Consider the following 16,817-nt stretch of genomic DNA (forward strand, 5'->3'; position numbering starts at 1 on the left):
GTCTTGTTTAATTTATACTTTATGGATTCTGGACAAATTCTATCTGAAAGATGAGATTAAAGTAACTCTGTTGGCAAATAGAGAGCTGGAGACCTCGTAGACACAGTGAGAGTAAGCAGCCCTCAGCAGGATTAAGTAGTCTTTCCAGAGACTTTACACCTCGCCAAATATCAAAGGAACTCAGACACAGAGAAGAAAAAAGGGTTGTTAGAGCTGTGACAACTCTCGACTGTTATCTAGAGCCATTGCATTATTGCGGCAGTAATGAGAACTCTGACAGCACTACCAAGCAAGGTACCAATGGAAATTGTAGATATCTTGGGCTTGAAGTGTTTTGCAGAGAAATAATTGCAACTGAAGAAGTGATGATTTGCAGAAAAAATGGAATAGGTAGAAACAACTTTACTATTATTCTTATATTTAAAAATATAAAAGAATCGTTGCAATGAGTTGGTTGGTTCTTTACTTGAGTTTATCATCAGTTAGCATACATACACACCTTATGTGAGCAAGAAACAGATTGATAACGGCTGTTAATGCAGATTCAAACTAGATTATTTTCCTGGCCACTTCTGGGAAGCAGAAACAAGCTTTAAACACAGCCCTGTAATATCATATCCTTACTGGTTAATATGGCAAAAGTTGTAAGCAAACAGCTGCTTATTTACACAACAAGCAGGTATGCAGCAACAATAGCATTCATTTGGAGTATGGCTACCTGAGAACTGTAAATCCAATAATCTCTTATAATAATCTTTACCAGCTGCAACACTGACACTGGTCTGGTTTTCACATTGCTAACTTTGTCTGAAATAGTGGACGGCCTCTTCTTGAACCAAAGGAGGACAGGAGTAGATGGGCATACACAATTTTGAAACCAAAGTCTGGAGTTCAGATCCAGATTCCTGTCTGTGGTTATAGGTTTATAGGTTACGCCACTTTGGTTCAGTTTAGGAAATGACGGGTTATCATGGCTAAAAGAATCCACGATGACAATATTATCACGCTATCAGTAGAAAACTTTGTTTATTCACTCTTTTTTTTGGCAAATTAACGAAGTGGCGATGGAGAGTCTGACACTGAACCCTCGTTCAGTGTCAACATGTTTGTGACCTGCCATGTGCTACTGATGTTAAGAGAATGAGTATTTTTTTTGTGGCAGAAACATATTTCTTGGAGATATGGTGAGACCGTGTGCTCAGTAGAACCATTTGCACCAGATGTCATTCATCGAGCTAGGAAATAATATATCACAAATATTAACATTTCACTATTCTATTGGAATAAATACTGTAAACATATCTTGAAAATAGCATTATTACATGATATCATATGTTTATTCATCCTCTTTTTATCCACTCAAGTGTGTGTTATATACAGTACATCTGGCCTATACACTTTGGTGTGGATTGCATTAAGGTGTCTTCTTGGCCATCCGAGCATCAACATATTGATGCCTGATGACTGTCTGCTTGTGCCCCGGACGTTTTTCTCAAGACTGCAATAAAAAATACATAAAAGATTGTCACCCACTCAGAAGAACGTCAGTAAACTGTCTTGGACCGAACTCTGAGGTTTTACAAGAGACAAAACAGAATTACTTTATCTTTACAGTATTTTTGTCATTGGCATTAAACATCATTTCTAATCTACAGATGCCCCAGTTTGACATTTTGCAAAAATGTTGAGCTACAGTATAGTTCAAATACTCACAATCTTCAGGTTGCTGTTCTCAGTCCAGTCCGTACTAACTACAATACTGAATAAGGCCATGGAAGCCACTGTTCCTCGTGGTAACTTGTGATAATGTTATCAGTCCATGTAGTGTAAAAAAAGGAAAACAGCTCTCCCCACCAGCTGGCATGGGAGCTGGATAAACACAAGCTCTAAGTGCTTCTTTGTCTTTCTCCCCTATGGGCAGCGAGTCTCCTGCACGCAGCTTCTAAAAAGGTTGAAACCAGCCATTCTATCCAGCTGCTTGTTTCTTATCTCAGTCCATCTCCTCAGTAATGGGCCAGTGCTGGATCCATTGAGAGACTCAGCTCCAGTGGAGAAGAGTGAAGGGATTACAAAACCCTTCAATCTGCACAGATAGCTTCATGCTGTAAAAAGCTATCCCGTAGTGCCACTTGCTGTTGTGCGATCAAGACCCTGAAGAAGAGATGCGCGTTCGAAGCTGTGTCGCTGTCGTCCCTTATTTACATTATTACATTCATATTCTTCAGCTACAGTCTGTTAAAACATACACACAGTAATAAAATGTACCTGTTCATACACACATTCATTCTATAGCAAATTATAACATTTTATAAACTGACACTGACCAACCACAATAACTTATATTGCACATTTTGCAATGTTCACACTAATTGTTTGACCATAATGAACAGCAGCTCAAGCGGAACGTCTTCAGTCTGTTACTAAGATTGTCACTGTCAAAAATACTTCCATTATTGCAAGAAATAGATTTTTTTTTCTTCTTTTTTTCCGCTCAGAACAATCTTTCAGAAAATCCACTCCTCCTGAGTGAAGATAAAGGATTTTCCGGTATTTTGGATTTATGACCCAAGTCACCTTCGTGCCTACAGCATCGCAGCACTTCCTGCTCCTCATCAGACTCAATTAAAACGAAGAGAGAACCAGTGCTCGAGCACTGATCATTATTTTTCAAGCCAGCCATGTGCTCCATTCCTTGGCTTAGACTGAGTTCTGCTCCAGTAAGGGCGGATGTTCTTTAGGTTGTTGAGGTGGTTCGGTTCCCTGGTACTGCTGCTGCTCAGGTGAAGGGTACTGCTGTTGTGGCGGTGGATCAAATGTTAAGCTTTCCTTCTGTGGGGGATGTGTTGGTGTCACTGGATGTGACTCTGGATTGGGCATCTCTTTCTTGTCGCTGGGCTGAATTTCCAGAGCGGGTGTGTCCTTGCAGCAGAAGTACTGCTGCCAGATTTTCCTGAAGGCCGTGCGGAACTTCTTAATACGGAAAGCGTAGATAATTGGGTTGACGGCAGAGTTGCCATGGGTGAGCAGGATGGCAATGTAGATGAGGACTATAGGCTTCTCGTACTCTGGGCAGAAGAGTGTGATGCAGTTGATGATGTGGAGGGGGAGCCAGCTAATCGCGAAGAGAAAAAGAACCAGAGCCAGCGACTTTGCGAGATTCAGCTCCTTGTCATAGTACTTGTTCGGGTCTGCGTGACTGGTGGTAAACTTCTTATTGTTAAGTTGCTTGTGGATAACATAGAAGATCTCTGCATAGATGACCAGCATAAACAGCAGAGGCGGCAGCACCCAGCCAAAAAAGTTGAAATAGACCATGTAGTCCATGCTGATGACATTTTCGAACTGGCAGGTGATAATGAGGTCAGAGCTGATGGAGCCGTTCTGTTGGAGGCGCTTCAGGTTGTTCCAGCCTAACATGGGTGTAAGTCCCACGATGAAGGCCACCGTCCAGCATATCACCACTGCCAGTCCTGCTCGCCGAGGGGTCACCACCCGCTTGTACCTGCAAACAACACAGTCTCATGTCAGCACTTTCTCTCACAGCGCCGGCAGGACTTGCATGGTTTTGTATTTGCAACATATTTCTCTCTCTCTCTGTGCCCTTGAGCTGACAAAAAGGTGCAATTCACAAGAAAGCGTTAGTATTCAGACCGCAAGCTCCTTGACACATTACACACATTTCCTTGCAGTATACATTTCCACTTTTCCACAACCTTTACCAGTAGACATTTTCCTTCGCATCACTGCTTCTTTTTATACTTCTTTTGGTTTAGGGCAATACTAAATTAGCTCATATTTCATACAATTGGGTTAATATGATTTAATAATGTATTACAGCTGAAACAAGCTGTATGACTTGGCAAGCAACAACCAGCTTTAACAGAAATAGCTTTTTCATTGTTTCCAGTGTCTTATCAATAAGAGACAGAAGGTAGAAGTAGGTAAAAGGTGCAGAGGCTGTAAAATCTTATCACTGCTGTCCTATGAACAAGAAATGGCACCGAGAGACTCAGACTGATACTTGCCTCGAGGCAGGGAAACACTGATCTGATCCCACTCATGTTGAAGTGTGTAGCAACCAATGCTCCCTTTCGGATTACTAATGATTTGTATTTACAAAGGGTAGAGCCTGAAGCAAAACAAGACCCTTCGATTTAGGCCAGGGCCATATCTCGGATTAGTATCGACATGGGATTGTTGTCCTGAGACAGCTCTGTGTCTGAAGCTTGGCAAGGTGATCATCTTTCACACACTGGGCCTGGGAGCCGTTCTGAAGATCATATGCTAATCTAACAGCAGGGAGTGTGAAATCTCGATAGGGAGTGGCAGTAGCACTTGAGTGACAGAATGTTTGATTTAAATAATACAAGGACTGTATATTAGGCAGACACCTTTAAGCTTGAATGGTTTCAATAGATGAAGTAGTCCGAAGCTAAAATCCCAGATAAACTGCTATCATAACCCAAAAGACTTAAGGATAGCTTTGATTGTTAATCTCATGTCTAAGACTCCGCTGACAATATTCTCAGACAATAAACTTCCCTCTCCGACTAAGCTTATCTCTTCCGCCTTCCAGAACCACTGCTCAGTCTTTTGTTTCAACCTGGCATGATAAACCATGGGTGGCATCTAAAACTAAGAGGGATACTGAACATTTATCGATGGAAAATCTGACCTTTTTTGTGCCCTCAAAAAATGAAGACAACATATTTATCCTGTACAAACTCGTTCTGTCAGTGAGCTACTCTGCCACACATTAGCACCAGGACAAAGGAACACTGTTGGTTGATCAGATAAGACCTTGGAAAAAAAGTGTGGTAAGGAGTGGCAGTAGCACTCATAGTTGTTATTCTAATCTGTTTTGCACCCTCAAGAAACACAGAACACCTATTTATCCTGTACACAACCTCATTCTGTCACTGTGCTACACTGCCACGCATAGCATCTTGAGGACAAAGAAACTAATTAAAGCTGTTGGTTGATCAGTTACACCCTGGTTAGCTGCCATGTCAGACAATATGCCAATAAAGGGACTGGACGGATGGAGGCTGTGAAGTGAAACAACCAAGACATGAGGAAATAAACGCCCACAGCTCTGGAGCTAATACAGACAGTTCCAATGGTGTTGCTGGGTGCCATCCATTATTATCACCGTCACTGTCACGTGTCCACGTGGCACAGATAGAGAGAATAACATGTGTCTGTCCTTATTGGGTTGTGAAAACCTCATTACCTGGTTGGGATCTTGACTCTGAGATAGCGGTCAATTGCAATAGCCAGCAGAGCCAGAATTGAACTTTGCGTCAGCACCAGCACCGTGCACGCGACGAGCAGGCAGCTGTAAAAGTGAGTTTGGAGTCCGATACTGATAGTGATGGCCAAGGGAATGACCAGAGCTCCCACTGCAATATCCGCCAGAGCCAGGGAGACGATGAAACAAAACGTGTTATCTCGCAACGATTTGTTAATTCTCACCGCCCAAACCACCATCACATTCCCGATTACAGACGCGACTGCAATCAGCACCTCCATTCCTATGTAGAGCGACTGCGTTGATAGAAGAGTTCCGGCCATCCTTGCAGATGATTATGTTCTTGATAAGCAGATTGATTTCAGAGAGACAGCCTCACGAGAAGCCAGCAGCGCAGTCCTTGGTCTTGTTTGTGATACAATATTTTCCAAAATGAGCTGTGCGTCCGTCAGTTTCACGGTGTCCACATTCTCCTGGTGAAGAGATAAGAACAGCAACCCAAATAATCCAATTATTTTGTTTGAGTAAATGCGTTAACCAGCAGTATATCGAAACGTGAAGGGGTTTCCTTTTGGAGCAGGTGTTGTTGTCCGGTGGTGGTTGTGCGTCGCTCCTGCTCTGTGCCCTGCGCATCCACTTGGCTGAATACACCTGCTCCTGGTGAGAGCAGCATCCTTCCCGTGCGCTCCGATTTATCCAAGAGGGCACTTCATCTTCGTCGGTCGCCGTTTTTAATTTACCAAAGCACGTTTTAACAAGGCAATACGCTGTCTCCTGGATGAAAGCGCGCACAGTTGCGGCTCCTGCGCAGACGTGTCTCTCTATCTCTCCCCCTCACTGTGCTTTCGGTAAGACCAATAATGCAGTTGCCGAATATATCTGCGGGTTTCTCAGCTTTTGTCTCTCCATTCAGATGCTTTGTCTTTGTTTCTGTAAAGTCCATTATTGGTTTCACTCGGAGTCGATCTTTTCCATCGGCGGGTGCGACTGCTTCTTCGTCCATGCATAAATAAATAAATGCGGTGTGCGGGACCGTCCCAAGGAAGTCAGGTCGTGCAGAGGTGATTTGAATGCCCTCTCGTTATAACATGTCATGCACGCCTTCCCCCAACGCCCTTTTTCAGATGCTAATGTCCTTGTTGGTTACCTTTTGTTCTGATAAGACGAGAGGCAGTGAACTGCCACAGCTGCCGCATAATAACAGATAACGCTCTTGAAAAAGGGCAGAGATCATATATACAATTCCCTAGTGACAGAAAAAGAGAGTTGATAGTTGGGAGATGGAATCAATCAATATGAATCCTACTGTTTGCTCGCTTCACAGCATGGACTTAATTTAATTCACAACACCTCAGAGAAACATAAATTGGAACAAATAGATATTCAGGTCATTCTAAATATATGTGCTTCAGACTTCAAAGACATCCGGTCTAAGCCTGAAGCCAACCACCAAACTAAATCTATAACAACACGGCTGAAAATGGTACGACTGATTTAGATCTATTGATCAGACTTCAAACAATATTTCCTGGCTCTGACCATTCAAAAGTATCTTTTCACAGACACAAGAACCCTTCTTGCATTCATGAAACATATTCCCTGAAAAAAAACACAGGAGTGAACTACATCACTGGCATCTTGTGCTCCCTCGCTGTGGTTCAAAGGTTTACAGCCAGCAGCTGCGTGGGCTCTCTGGCCATGGCAGGATCTCTGTTTTTACTTTCGGCGGAGGAAAGACAATGTAGACTTAATGGGAAGGCGTCCCAGATGTTGCACTGCGCTAACTCACAGTAACCTGGCCTAATATGGAAGAAAGCAGAATGGAAATCCTTGATTTCAGCGAGTAAGAATGATACACAAACCAAAAAGCAATGTGTTCAACATACACTCTGTCCTGACTGTGTGTGATGGTATGATGGCCAACAGTCAGCAGGTGCTGCGCTCTAACCAGCTTCTATCTGGACCAGCGTCATGGTCAGAGACAGCAGCATGGTATAGAGGCCAGCCAATACACTAATGAATGAAGCAGCCATACGGTCCGCTGGAGGTGATTGGCAGCAGGCACACTTCTTTCACTGACATTTTAATGAGCATAACCGTGTTGGTAACGGATGAGAAATCAATCTTTACACAGCAAAAGGTGTGAAATTACCCATTTGGGCTGAAGAAATTTCACCATCAAGGTTGTATTTTCTTCAATCCGTTCAATCAAGTATAAAATCAGTGTCTACATTCCAATGTTATGTCAAGCCTAGTGAGAGTAGCAAAGGGATCCTGAGCGTGGCATACATATTTCAGGCTGTTTCCTCATTGTGTTTTATCCTTTGAGCAGCTTAGAGACTCCGAGAAGGGAACACAGACATGCTCAACGTGGCCAGCACAGACCTCACAATGCTGTGTTTGCTCATTCACAGTCTGTGTTTTCACTGCGGGCGACTGTGGCTCGGTGGAAGAGCAGGGTCATTCTTCAATCAGAGGGATCAGGGGTTTGAACAACGTCTCCATAGTCCATGTCGATGTGTCCTTGGGCAAGACCCTAAACTCCAAATTGCTCCTGCAGTGTGTGATTGTTGCATGAATGTTAGTTAGTGGCACCTTGCCATCCCTGTGAATGGGTGAATGCTGATAGTCTCACTACATTAACTGCAGCTTTGAGTGGGCGGAAGACTCGATAAGTGTAATATAAGTACAGTCCATTTACTGAAGATAAGACTGCACCCTGACGACGTGGGAAATATGAAACGTTTTCTGTATCACATACAGACTTCCTTAAATGTACGTTTCTCACTATCGAGGCCTTTTAGGGATGAGTTGAAATGAACAATCCTGAAAAACTTCAAACAATTCTGTCATCTCCCCAGAGTCAGGAAATGAGGGAACGCTTCAGTAAACGATTGTCATATTTTGCCATTTGGGGATGTGTGACCAGTGAGGTGCAGCGTGCTTCAGTTTTATGAGATTCTACAGTTCAGTGCTCTTTTCTTGTCGAGTCCAGAATCAAAGATAACTCAGCAGTTACATAATGTCTAAAGTTATTTGTATGTGGCCTTCACCCAGTTTTGAGTTGTTTGATTGGTGAAAGGAAACTTCAGTGGTGAGGTCAACTGCTTTCAACAAAATCCTCCACATCAATTGCAAATCATCCTGATAGATGATAGAAAGGCACATCAACGGTCACAGTGTGACGCCTTCACAAGCTTGTAGAGTGTGTCAACCTCTTTATTCTGACACAGCATAATTTAAAAGAAGGCTTCAACTGCCTGGATAGAGAACCAAGCACTGAGTCATGTCCATATTCAAATGAGAAAAGATCACACAGTATCTTCCTCCCCTGTGTCTTGTCGGCTAAGCCGGGTTCAAAAACAATATTGCTTCGCCATTTAAAAAAGCACAAGCCGTGAACTGCAGTGGTTTTCCCAGCGGACCGCTGACCCAGACGGCAACATCGTTATTAAAACTGACAAAAAGATTTGGGATCTCGGTCTTTTCGCCTGGACTCAGTTTAGCCATTTCAAAACAAGGCTGGGGAATTGAGTACAACTACAAGGGCTACTTCAGGAAAAACAAGACAAGACTCGGTTTGTTACTCAGAAGCCCTTCAAAGAAAATCTTAGATAAGGAGGCAATATATAAACATTTGAGCATTTACAGAGGGAACAGTTAAACAAGCACACAAATAGGCTCTGAAGTATCATGGCTGCTGGGAATAGACCCTTTTAAATTACATGGAAATTCTCAAGAAAGTAAGATCATGTTAGAAAAATTCACTCGACCGTTCGGAGTAAAATCATTAAAACAGGAACATTTATTCGTTGCAAGGAAGGAGCAGAGTTAGAAGTACAAGGTGATAGACAAATTGCATATCCGAGACTGCTCCAAGATCTCTCAAAGAACCACCTCTTAAATACTCACCATGACCCACAAACAGAAACCCTCATGACGTCTTGGGCCTAGTCGTGAACCTTTCCCCTCGTCCCATAGGGCGGTTTGTAAGAAAGGGTCATATGATAACAAGGGAACTGCACGTTCTTTCAGATAGAAACATACAGATTCCCCTGTCTCCCTGCTATCAGGAGACATACCTGAGTTTGTGTGTAAGATTAAACAGAGATAGTAAGATGAGAAGTCTGAATATAACAGTGAAACAGTACATGATTAAGCGTGAATATTGTTTTTCTTCCAACAGATCACAAAGAAAAAAAACAAACTCAGATGTCAGACTCATTTATTCCATGAAACTACTTGTTTTCATACAAACACAGCAATCAAGTCTGCTGGTTTCCTCTACAATTAATATAACTATACAGTTACAGTTGTTGTTGAGGACAGCAAACAGCTGCAAACTACAAGCAGAATGTGTTGCTTCAGGAATAATAGATTTTATAGCATTGAACAGGTGACTTCATGGATACACTGCACGTCTGACTGCAGGACAAGTGCATTTGTCTCTATGAAATTTGACATTATCCATGTGACCCAGATTGTGTGTTGTATTTCAACAGTCAAGGTGGTTTGAGTCTTGAGTTTGAGTTTTCTTGTTGAGTCTCTTGAGGAAATAATCGTATAGTGTAGATCAAACGTACTTTGCTGTAATTTTCTTCTTTAATCAAAGAAAATAATCTGTGGACAATCCTGTGTGTAAGAGCTCTTCTCAGAGTCACATCATTCAGCTGTCTAGGTGCCCGTGAAATTAACCACTTGAAGCTTGATCTGACAGGATGAAAATGAAAAATGTCAAAGGCTACTCAGGTAGCCCACTGTCTGGTATGATACAAAAAGCAATCCTTGATCATAACTGGGGTGTTTTAAATGTGTGAGTTTTTCCATTTGGCCTGCTGATGAGGTCCTAGAAGGGCCAAAGGGATTTAGAAATACTGGACTACCCACCTGTGCATCAAATACATAGAGATTGTTGAAATTATTTCATAATTAGAATTACATTAATCAAATCCTTCAACCATGCATTTTTCTTCAAAGCAAAATGTTGGAAATTTGGAACGTTAAGGCCGCCTCAGGTGATTAAAACCCTTAAACCCTCTAAAACAGTAACAAGGAGTTATTATGTTAAGGAAGTGCTTCGACAACAGAGGATATGTACTTATTAGCATCATCTCTTGTTGTTTTAACACTTTGGTTTAGTACCAATTAAACAAATGCTAATTATTGCACTTTAAGCTGGTGGGGAGATTGTGTTGCCTTTGGACAGACCCAGGCTAGTTATTTTCCTATGTTTCCATTTGCTGAAGAAAAACTTATTTTAGGTTCAATTTCATGGCAGATGAATTTCATTCATTCAATTTCCTTAAACTCTAAAATGTCAACATATTCCTTTGACAATTTCCTACTCATTGAAATCTGTATGGAAAAGTAGCTACCATGCACAAAGAATCATATCTTCATGTTTTGTTTAACTATTGCTCTGAAGATTTCATATTCTCCTCTCAGTGGAGAAAGTTAGAGCATAATAGGGAATTCCCAATGTGTTTGTGTCCCTATTTGTGCATGAGTGTGTATGTTTGTAGTGTGCTAAAATGTGAGGACGAGAACCATCAAAAACAGAAAAACTAAACCCAAAACCGCGGCCTCTTTAATGCAGCTCTGTGGGGAGAGCGCCTCTGCGTCATCCAACACCAACCTCAAATAAGATTACTGTGCAGAAAAAACTGAGCCTCTCAAATGTTCCGCTGCATCTCCCACCGCTCTTCACTGCGTCCGTCTACACAGAAAACCAGCAGACAGCAGTGCCACTAATTGCTTCTCACAAGAAATAAAGGTTAAATATAGAATTCACACCTTACATGTTGACATTCATAATATTCCATCTGCATCGCCCGCCCACTGATGAGCAGCTGATCAGGGAAAAAACCTTTCATATTCTCCCACAGACAGCTTTACATTAAAAACACTTTCCAGCAGCCGCCGCACCAATCATAGGATTAAATACAGAGCTATTTGTAGGCAAATGTATAAATGTAAGTGAGGAACCCACATCCTGTTTTCGTAAAAGGTGGGCGCTTTGACCATGCTTCGTGTTCTGCTTCTTAGTGCTATTTTTAAAAATAATTTAAATTGTCCGCCTCCGTGAATACAATATATGCGATGCCAACAATGTAGAAAAACAATTTATGATGAGTCTTGATTTGTTCTCATTGTTACACACGCTGTTACACACATATGGAAAAGCCTCGGATAATAACAGGGAATATTCAATGTCTTTCCCCCCCAACATGTGATCCTATTAATGCGACACAACACTAATTGGCAGCATTTTGACAGCAGGATGTACAGTATGATGATCACAGCTTGCACATTAAATATTGATGCTCGATATTATATCCGCTGGCAATTGCAAATTTGTAATTTGTCAACAAAGGTGATAATTAGGAAAGTACAATGTATAACGGCGAGCTCTGCATAAACAACTCTCACACTATATAATTAGATCCCGAAGTGAGAGGGAGTCAAGCTGAAAATTATGGCTTTCAAAATACAAGTCAGCACCTTCCTTTGAAATCAGCCTCTTGTTCTTGTTCGCGCTACAGTAGAAAACTTCTTCTCTCGCATATAAAAGGCAACACGGAGGAAACTGGAGGTGGATCAGCGAAAGGGAGAGAGAATATAATTAGATAGGAGTAGGAGAGGGATCAGTTTGGGCTGTGCACAGCGAAGAGATAGATGAGAGAGGAGATGAAAGGAAATGAATTGAGGGATGGAAACTGTGTGGGTTAACGACAAAACTCAAATTCTGATCTATTTCAGAGGGGTGGTCAATCCCAAATCAAAGACCTTGCTTTGGCCTCTTGTGAATTGATTGCTTCAGGATGTGTCTTTTAAAGTCGTGGCTGTTGTCGGCCCACTTTGCCGTGACGTTACTTTGGAAAGGCGCTTCCCGGCGAATCAAAGAAAACTGGGTCAAACGCGTAGTTTTGTCTCTCAGTGGATGAAAACGTTGGCTTGGTGATTTTGGAGGCTTTCAGAATCCAGTGTTGTAAAAAAAAGAATTCATAAATGAAGCCTAATTCCTTATCGGAGGATACATTAAGACGCTCCAGTATTCAGTGTGCATGCTAAAGACAATCATCATGGTAACCACATACTACACAATGACATTGGGCTGGGACTGTGCCCATGGTGATGCTCTATCATGCACAACAGTTTGGATGCCACTAATCAGACTGGCTGACTGGGGAATGATGCATTATGCAAAAACATATTATGCATGCTGCTGATTAGATAGGTAGGAGGCATTTCATCTCATCTAATTTATTCTGATTCCTCTAACATGTGTGCCGCAGTGTTTGTCTAATTGTTTATAGCCTTGCAGATCACTGACAGGTTAATGCGGGAATGTAGTTATCTATATTAGGACTAAAAGTTGAATTAGGCCAAACTGTGTTTGAATGATTGTATGTCCTGAACAGTTAGCCATCATGTTGCATTGTATTTGTGTTGCATTGTATTTGTTTCCTCCCAGAAAAAAATACTTTTGGTTTTGGGGATTTCTTGGTTCCCTACTATTTTTTAAAAAGATTATTACTCCTTGGCTGAGCATCAAAATCTTGGATATATTCCCCTATCCTCATTTCCATACCATGTACAATCCCAGAATATTGAATTGTTCTTTATTTGTCACATTGCCCACAGTCCATCCACCAACAACAACTTCTGTGGATTGGTTGCTGTAGAAGACTAACATCTGCTCCTCCCACAGAATAAATGAGGCATATTTGTGCTTCAAAGGACATGTGCTACATTCACATGCATGCCAGCCTGCACATTTTTTTTCATTTTCACCACCTCTTGGTAACGTGGCACATTAAAAGAGAGTTATGTAGGTCCTCTGAAGCTTTTAGAATATTCAACAGTGTAAACACTGTAGGCAAGACAACATCTTCTCTTTCACCTTTAATGCCTCCAGCAATGTTAGCTCAGCTTGGCAGTCACACTTTAAATTAAGCACTTGAGAAAACACACTCTCTTTGGCTTCTCTATTAAAATTGAACAGGCTGGGCGGAGGGGGGTCAAGTATCCGTAATACTTGAAAACAAGGAATCATTCCATTCAGAGAGAAGGGAAAAGAGGTTTGTCTGAATTGCTTCACCCGCAGACACATTTCTTGCCAATTGCTTGACAGCATGTTACCCTCTTTGCACCCAAAAGAGAAATTGAAACTGAATTTTAAAGGGTTCCCCGCCTCTCACCACCCTGAGATCCTTTCAACCTATCTATGGCTGAGAGGAGGCATGATAGCTCGTTGATGAGATCAATCCCTGCACTCTATGGCCACTTGACATTCCAATTTAGGAGCAATATTGCAAATTAAGGAAATTGTTTTCAGATCTAGAATTATTAAGCACCATTTGGAGAGTGGTGTGTGGATTTACACAAATGGGAAGTCTAAATATTAGTGCCGAGCAGGAAATAATTACAGAAATGTGAAATGCATTATGCTCGCTTGTGTGTGGATACTGGAAAGCGCCATGAAAGAGTTCTGCAACGTGAGCGCTTCGGTCACAGTAGGAGGGGGGAAAATCCCTGTAAAATATGTGGATGCATTATTAACATTCAGAAGCTAATGAGTAGAGGCACCATTTTAGTCTGTCATTTGCATTGTCATGACTTAATCATAAAAGCAATCAGTGTTGTGTGTTGTGCCCAATATCTTGGACATGAAATAGACTTCACTGGGTTTAGCTTTGATTGATTTAATGTAAGCAGGTTTTCACAAGCTTTTATAACACAGGACGGTTTAACTGAAGGTTCTGAAAGTGAATGAGTTTTAATTTAAGAGACAAGAGCGCAGTTTGGGAGAGGAGGATGTAAAGACTCATGTTGTCAATCAACTTGTCTTTTCTCATTTCATTAATTGTGTACTTCGGTTTTGAAGGACTTGGCCATTCATCAATCCTTTTCAACAATACACCCATCCACTCTGTCAAAACAAATCACCAATCCGACCTTTTAAACAATACACCCATCCATTCATCTCTTGAAAGTATATCAATCCAAACAAGCAATCTAGCCTTTCAAACATCACATCCCTCCATCCATCACGTGTTCAGATTGACTCTTGATTGATGTTGATTGTCACAAATTGAAACGTTTTCATTGGCAGTTCAGTCGACTTCCCTCTTAAATCTTTCACCCAACATGAATATTTACCAACACGTTCGACACCAGGATAGATCGACGTGTCTGTGATCAGAGGTTGCAGTATGCACACAGTAGGCGTTGTCCTTTTTGTTTGTGCATTTCTATATGCAGATTGGTTCATGGCTTTGCAAGTTCATAAGACATTTCATCTTGACCCACCATGTATGTGACAGCCATGCAAAAGCTCTTGATTAAATGCTTTGTTGAGAGCTAAATCCATTCCCTCTGCACTGGTGTATTCGCCCTCCATCATTCACCAGCCTCCATATGGGATTCATGTTTGTTTCTATGGCAACAGATGGTAATGCTGAAATTAATGCATTTAAAAAATTTCAGAGGAGGGAAAAAAATTCAGTGTTTAGTGATGTAATCACACCAACACAGACTCACTAAGCTCTTGTGGTGAAGTCAAGCGGAACGTTTGAGTTTTTGGTGGAAAGGGGCAGGGGAGGTGAACACCTCGAACAACAGATGAGACTGCGTTTCCAAAACCACTCAGTGAGCATTTTCCCCCTCATTTGCCATCTTTCATTTTAACCTGGGCAGCTGGGCCCTGGCTGCAAACAACTTAAATGTTTAACGCATGGGTAATTCAAGTTCACACACACACACACACACACACACACACACACACACACACACACACACACACACACACACACACACACACACACACACACACACACACACACACACACAGTTTTTCACATAATAGATTAAGTGAAAAGGGGAGGGATCAAGACCTCCTACAGGTGTGAATGGAATGATTAAGGACTAGCTGGTCTGTGTGTAGGCATAACATGCCAGGACAATGGGGTCACGTGAGGACTGCTTTTTGTTGTTTGTGTTTATTAATAGTGCAAGAGAAGTGACAACTACGCACATGAGTAGTTGTGTGTGTATGTAGAGGAGCTGTGTGAGGGCGTGTAAGGGGAGAAAAGAGAGAAGAGCAAAGAAGACAAAAAGCTCGGTAAAAAGTGGGCTGGTCGGTGGGGAGTTTTATTCATTACCCGTTGCTAACATATATTCTCCTTTTTTCATTTTTCTTTACATTTAGGTTTTATTAGCATATTTTCCCTCTTTTTTCTTCCTCTTGTTTTCATTTAGCTTGAGGCCGTGTTCAGAGTTGTAGGAAGTTGCTGGCCCATTGGAGGTGTAAGGCACATGGCGATGTCTGTGTATGACTGCGCCATGCGGTAGAAGGACTGCTTGCTTCTGCAATAGGAACACATGCATAACATTTCAGTAAATAATAGTGAATTGATGTGGAAACACAAATAAGCGCACAACATCGCAGCATTTAGAAAACTGTCCCTGAGAAGAACACCTTCAGGATTTCTTCAATAGTTTCTTCTCCAGTGGCTGACCAAACCAAGTTATTGTCAATGCTGGCAGCGTACCGACTGCTGACTGACTGCTGACAGTGTTTATAAAGCTGAGGTGTTACAAGACTGTGAAACAGCCAGTGGCATCTTCCTCCTCTTTAGCATATTCATGTGCAAGAGCTGATTCTGTCCGACACAACTGAACACACACAAGCTGCAGCTGCAATCTGAAGCTTAATGCTGCCTTCAAATGTATTTAAAATGATTAAAAACAAAAAAAAAAATCTATCCACTCTCCACAGAAATGATGAAAAACACATTTTTAAACAATTGCTGGTCTCACTATAAATGTTTGACCAGAGAATTAAACATCATAACAGCTAGTTTCCTCTGTGCCGATCTAAAATGCTTCTTGACATGAGCTAATTGTTGATCAAGACTTGGCTAAAAATGACCTCCTAAATCAGATTAGCTAGGTCACACACATCACTGAGAGCTCAGGTCAGCGTGATGGACTGCCGTTGGATAATTTTGTTTTAAACTCTGTACACTCTTTGTTCTCATAGCCAAGAAGCATGTAATAAATATGTTGTATTTCAAGCATCTTACAAAACAAGGTTACACAATACTGTCCACGAAAACAACAAACCCAGCCTCATTAAAGGAAATACATTGTTATCCTCAAAATGTCCTGAACTCTAAATCCTTTAGTACATTTTGGCTTCTGTCTGCAACTGGGAACAATTTGAGTTTTGTGTGTGGAGCTGAGATTATGTCTTTGTTCATATTGGCTTGCAGTTTAAGCAGTAGAATCATTTGTATTGGCTTTAATTTACAATCACTTTTAAAATGACTCAGTCTAAACTAACTATACAGAAAGAAGATATTAAACATGAGATGAAACAAAATGATGAATCTTTTTTTCTTCATGAAAAACACTTCCTAAGTAACTAAGAGATTTTTATAGATTCGGAATAAGAGTTTTACTATTAGTATCACAACGTATGAAAAGTCACTAACCACAAGTTCAGATAATTAATGTGGATAAAAGTTGTAACATTTTGACACCGATCCGTGTCACTTTTAAT

General features: G+C 41.4%; 1 protein-coding gene across 1 annotated transcript; it reads right to left on the reverse strand.

The window, feature by feature from the left end:
* Positions 1-466: 466 nt before the first annotated feature.
* adora1b (adenosine A1 receptor b) lies at positions 467-6,283 on the reverse strand. The gene is made up of 2 exons (XM_068598475.1): positions 5,234-6,283; positions 467-3,502 (listed from the first exon to the last, which is right to left on the reverse strand). The coding sequence occupies exons 1-2, from the start codon at positions 5,572-5,574 to the stop codon at positions 2,698-2,700; spliced, it is 1,146 nt and encodes a 381-aa protein (XP_068454576.1). The 5' UTR covers positions 5,575-6,283; the 3' UTR covers positions 467-2,697.
* Between the last annotated feature and the right edge of the window lie 10,534 nt (positions 6,284-16,817).

This window comes from Clinocottus analis, unplaced genomic scaffold, assembly GCF_023055335.1.
Source record: "Clinocottus analis isolate CAN_PGR_092001 unplaced genomic scaffold, fCliAna1.0.p SCAF_4, whole genome shotgun sequence".
Classification (NCBI taxonomy): Eukaryota; Metazoa; Chordata; class Actinopteri; order Perciformes; family Cottidae; genus Clinocottus; species Clinocottus analis.

What these genes read in the sequence shown, in the direction of transcription:
- adora1b (XM_068598475.1), bottom strand. Translation starts at nt 5,574, where the DNA reads ATGGCCGGAACTCTTCTATCAACGCAGTCGCTCTACATAGGAATGGAG. An exon ending in AGAGTCAAGATCCCAACCAG is followed by an intron (nt 3,503 to 5,233) that starts GTAATGAGGTTT and finishes TGTTGTTTGCAG; the next exon opens with GTACAAGCGGGTGGTGACCC.